This window comes from Borostomias antarcticus, assembly GCF_949987555.1.
Source record: "Borostomias antarcticus genome assembly, chromosome: 20".
Taxonomy (NCBI): Eukaryota; Metazoa; Chordata; class Actinopteri; order Stomiiformes; family Stomiidae; genus Borostomias; species Borostomias antarcticus.
Window position 1 is genome coordinate 8,740,456 of NC_140253.1, and position 5,000 is coordinate 8,745,455.

Sequence of the window (5,000 nt, forward strand, 5' to 3'; positions counted from 1 at the left end):
ATGGTAGCTGCAGGTAGGACTCCCTGTTGATGAAGTTGACGCTGACCAGCTTCTCGCACCGCTCCCCCTGGTAACCGTGGAGACACTGGCAGCGGGGGTCCGTCTCCACGACGACACACTGCGCCCCGTTCAGGCAGTCGTGGTTGTCACAGGGGCTGGTACGAGGAAGGACCATGGGGGGAGGGAACTCACAGAAGAGCCCGCTGAGACACACACATCCACACACACACACATATGCACACACACACACACACACATATACACACACACACAGATGTGAAACACAAACCCGAAACATCTTTCTAGTCTCTTCCCACTAAGGACATAAAGTGAACCAATGTGTGTGTGTGTGTGTGTGTTGTATCAAGTGTGAAATGACATCAGAGATGTGTGTGTGTGTGATTAACCTGCACGTGTATGTCAACACATGGGAGGGGGCGTAACGTTGTGTAGGCTCCAGGCTCGTTAAAGCGCAGGTGTGGGTGCGTTGGTTTTGAAGTGGGGGGGTGAATTTTGTTTTTGCCAGCGAGCTCTGTTAGGATTAATTGATACTAAGTTAACCCAAATAAGTTTTTGGGACAAACAGCGGTTTCAAGCCGGTGTTCTGTGCTATATCTGAGTTTAGTTCAACCATCCATCTTTTGACACTTGGGGAATTTCCAGCTGGGTTTTTGTCTGTTTTTTTTTGGGTAGCTTCGATTTTGACCCCACTTCTGAGGACACAAGCCAGAGGAGTCTGGTAGGACCTCAGCCTGGCTGCTTTTCACGCAGGTGTGTCTGGGTGGCGGCAGAGCTGACCTACATCCAGCGCCTGTTTTGTTTACCCCTGTTCGTTTGTATTCAAGTGTATTTCCAGTAGCTCCATTTTATGTTGAAATGCTACCAAAGGGCGTGTGTGTGAGTGTGTGTGTGTATGTGTGAGTGTGGGTGTGTGCGTGCATTCGCATGTGTGTGCGTGCGAGTGTGTGCGTGTGTGTGCGTGCGTACGTGTGTATGTGTGTTGTGTGTATGTGTGTGTGTGCGTGTGTGTGTGTGTGTGTGTGTGCGTGCTGCTCACCTGTAGCCCTCTGGACACACGCAGGTGTAGCCGTTGACGGCGTCGATGCACTGACCGCCGTTCTGACACTTGTTCTCCTCGCAGTCGTCAAAGTCCAGCTCACACTGATCCCCCACGTAACCCGGGGTGCACTCACACCTGGCCGGAACGCACACACACACACACACACACACACACACACACACACACACACACACACACACACACACACACACACACACAGAGACGGTGTAGTGATCAGACCTCAGATAAACGTGTTCAGTGTGTGTGAACGTCCTAATGCATTTCAAGGGGAGAACTTGTGTTCTTCTTATACGTGTGCTAATCTTTTACACATAACTTAAGTGTTCTTCTTATAAGTGTGCTAATCTTTTACACAGAACTTAAGTGTTCTTGTTATAAGTGTGCTAATCTTTCACAGATATTCACCGAAGCGTGTAGCGTACGTGGAATGAGAATGTTCCGGGGCAACAAGACTCCTAAACGCCCTTCCTCTAGACACAACAATAATACACACACACACACACATGCACACGCACACGCGCACACACACGCAGACGCACACACACACACACACACACACACACACACACACACACGCACGGCAGTCAAGAAGTAGGCCGCTAGGGAATGAAACTCCATCAGTGTAGCAGATAACATCTTGTACTAACAGCTGGAGAGCATGGACTCCACACCAGAACACCCCTCTAACAGACCCCCTGATAGACTGACCCAGGAACACCCCTCTAACAGACCCCCTGATAGACTGACCCAGGAACACCCCTCTAACAGACCCCCTGATAGACTGACCCAGGAACACCCCTCTAACAGACCCCCTGATAGACTGACCCAGGAACACCCCTCTAACAGACCCCCTGATAGACTGACCCAGGAACACCCCTCTAACAGACCCCCTGATAGACTGACCCAGGAACACCCCTCTAACAGACCCCCTGATAGACTGACCCAGGAACACCCCTCTAACAGACCCCCTGATAGACTGACCCAGGAACACCCCTCTAACAGACCCCCTGATAGACTGACCCAGGAACACCCCTCTAACAGACCCCCTGATAGACTGACCCAGGAACACCCCTCTAACAGACCCCCTGATAGACTGACCCAGGAACACCCCTCTAACAGACCCCCTGATAGACTGACCCAGGAACACCCCTCTAACAGACCCCCTGATAGACTGACCCAGGAACACCCCTCTAACAGACCCCCTGATAGACTGACCCAGGAACACCCCTCTAACAGACCCCCTGATAGACTGACCCAGGAACACCCCTCCTAACAGACCCCCATACTGGGGGGGGGGGGGGGGGGGGCTGTTTGGGCTCAAATCACGAGGGAAGGATGGGGAGAACACTCGACCCCGTATGTGTGTGTGTGTGTGTGTGTGTGTAAGGTTTGTGTGTGTGTGTAAGGTTTGTGTGTGTGTGTGTGTGTGTGCGTCCACTTACTTGTATCCCTGAGGGGTCAGGATGCACTTGGAGTCGTGCTGGCACGGGTTCAGCTCGGGGGCGCAGAAATCCACCTTCTCCTCACACAGCTCACCTAGAGCACACACACACACACACACACACACACACACAAAGAAAACAAAAATGAGACCGGTTCAAAGAGCCAAGATATTCATTTTTCGATAGTCTTGAACCCCCCACTCCCCCCCTCCAACACACACACACACACACTCTCGCCCCCCCCCCACCACCCCCTTCTCTCTAGACCTCCAGCTCTTTAACGCTGTCTCTCTCCTCCCTTCTGCGGAGACAGTCCCCGCGCTATTCTAACTATCAATAAAAGATTAGCTTAAATTATGGAGCAGCTCCTGGGTGTGTGTGGGACGGCCTGCGATAAACAGTTATTGGAAAACGCGCCGGCGTGCAGGTGATGGATGACTCTGGGGCGCGCGGAGAGTCGATACCGGGGGTCTCTGATAAATGACCCTCTCTCTCCCGGGGAACGTCATATTCCGGCGTTCCCCGAGTGGGTTCTGGCGTTCCCGGGGCGCCCGGCGTTCCTAGCCTTCCTGGAGCGTTATTGACCCACAGGAAGTGACGGTCGCTCCGGGAGTAACTGTGGGGGAATGGGCTGGGGTCGATGTGCCCATGCCGGTGAGATGACAATCCCCCCGCGCGTGTGTGTCTGTGTGTGTGCGCGTGTGGGAGTGTGTGTGTATGTGGGGGTGCTGTGGGGTGGGGGGGGGTGGGGGAGGGGTGCACTCGTGTCTGTGTGCCTGTGTAAGATTAATGTGGTTATTCGGGCTGTGAGTGTTGAGAACTCCGGTTTCAGACTGGACCCAAATAAAGTAGCGAGACACGGATAGCAAAGAGATGGAGGGAGGAACAGAAAAGGAGAGAGAGAGAGAAAAAGAGAAAGAGAGAGAGAAAGAGAGAGAGAGAGAAGAAAAGACTAACCTCTCTCCACCTCATTGGTAGCAGCTGCAGTCACAAGAATGGACAGACAACAGATAAATAGAAAGAGGAAGAGAGAGACAGAGAGAAAGAGAAAGAGAGAGAGACAGATAGAAGAACAGAACATAAGCGCCACGTTGGTTAGCAGTTAGCAATGATCGGCACACTACAGAAGCAAAGAGTAGGATGAGATTTAGAAAGGGGAAAGACAGCAAGGTAACAAAAAAACAGTTAAAACAGACAAGTGTTACTGAAGAGACGTGTGTGTGTGTGTGTGGTTTTGTGTGTGTGTGTGTGTTTTGAACATGCACTGTACGTCTGTGTGTGTCAGATAAGGCCTGATTCTGAATATGTATGTATGTATGTGTGTGTGTGTGTGTGCATGTGTGCGCGTGCGTGCGTGTGTGCGTGTGTGTGCGTGCGTGTGTGTGTGTTACCGGTGTATTCGGGGGAACACATGCAGGTGTAGTTGTTGATGCCGTCCACACAGGTGGAGTTGTTTTCGCAGTCGTTGTCCTCACAGTCGTCCACGTTGGTCTCACACATGTCTCCCTCGAAGCCCTCGGGGCACACACACCTGAGAACACACACACACGCGCACACGTTACACACTCTACCCTTCGGTGGGAGATAATGATGCACACACACCCTCGGAAAACAAATCACGCTTACAAAGCCGGATAGCGAAAACACACACCTTGTGATAAAAAATTCAACACCCACTAAGGATATATTCAAAGCCATATAAAATCTGCTTGCTTGACACAAATGTAAATGAGCACACACACACACACACAGACCAGTGCTCACACACACACACTTTCTAAACAACCGGCAACTACACATTTTCTAACTACCTGCAAACACGCAAACACACAAACACACCAAATCACTGCCTCCATCTGAATATCCCCAGGATATATTAAGGATAATCTTTGATGAGGTGCACATGCCTGAAATCATCTCTGGTTCATTGCCCACACACCCACACACACACACACACACACCCACACACACACACACACACACACACACACACACACACACACACACAAACACACACAAACACACACACACACACAAACACAGGCAATCACACTCGATCACGCAACATGGCTCGATATGGCTATGAAGTTCATAGCCAGCCATGCACAGACACACACACACACACACACACACGTGCGCACACACACACACGCACACACACACACACACACACACACACACACACACACACACACACACACACACACACACAGGAGCCTAATAAAGAGCTCTTATGCGGCACACGGACAGGTGAATTAATATCTTATTACACAGTCAAGGACAGCTCTTCATAATGAAGACTGCGATCTGCAGCACAGGGAGGGAGGGGGGGAGGGAGGAAGGGAGATGGAGAGAGGTGCTGCAGTGTGTATGATAGATAGAGAGAGAGAGAGAGAGAGAGAGAGAGGGGGGGGGGGGAGGGAGAGGGAGTGCCAGCAGGAGAGGTCTACAGGGCTGTGTGTAATCTCCAGGCTGTA

General features: G+C 51.4%; 1 protein-coding gene across 1 annotated transcript in view; it reads right to left on the minus strand.

Annotated features, from left to right (window-relative positions):
• Nucleotides 1-5,000, minus strand: part of LOC311322545 (slit homolog 2 protein-like) — a gene marked incomplete at both ends in the record, with an annotated part of 82,474 nt that overhangs the window by 3,818 nt on the left and 73,656 nt on the right. Inside the window, 4 exon segments of the mRNA XM_084454634.1 lie at nt 1-203; nt 1,058-1,195; nt 2,524-2,617; nt 3,915-4,054. The exon segment at nt 1-203 is cut by the window's left edge and continues 38 nt beyond it. Coding sequence (XP_084310760.1) covers nt 1-203; nt 1,058-1,195; nt 2,524-2,617; nt 3,915-4,054 — 575 coding nt within the window.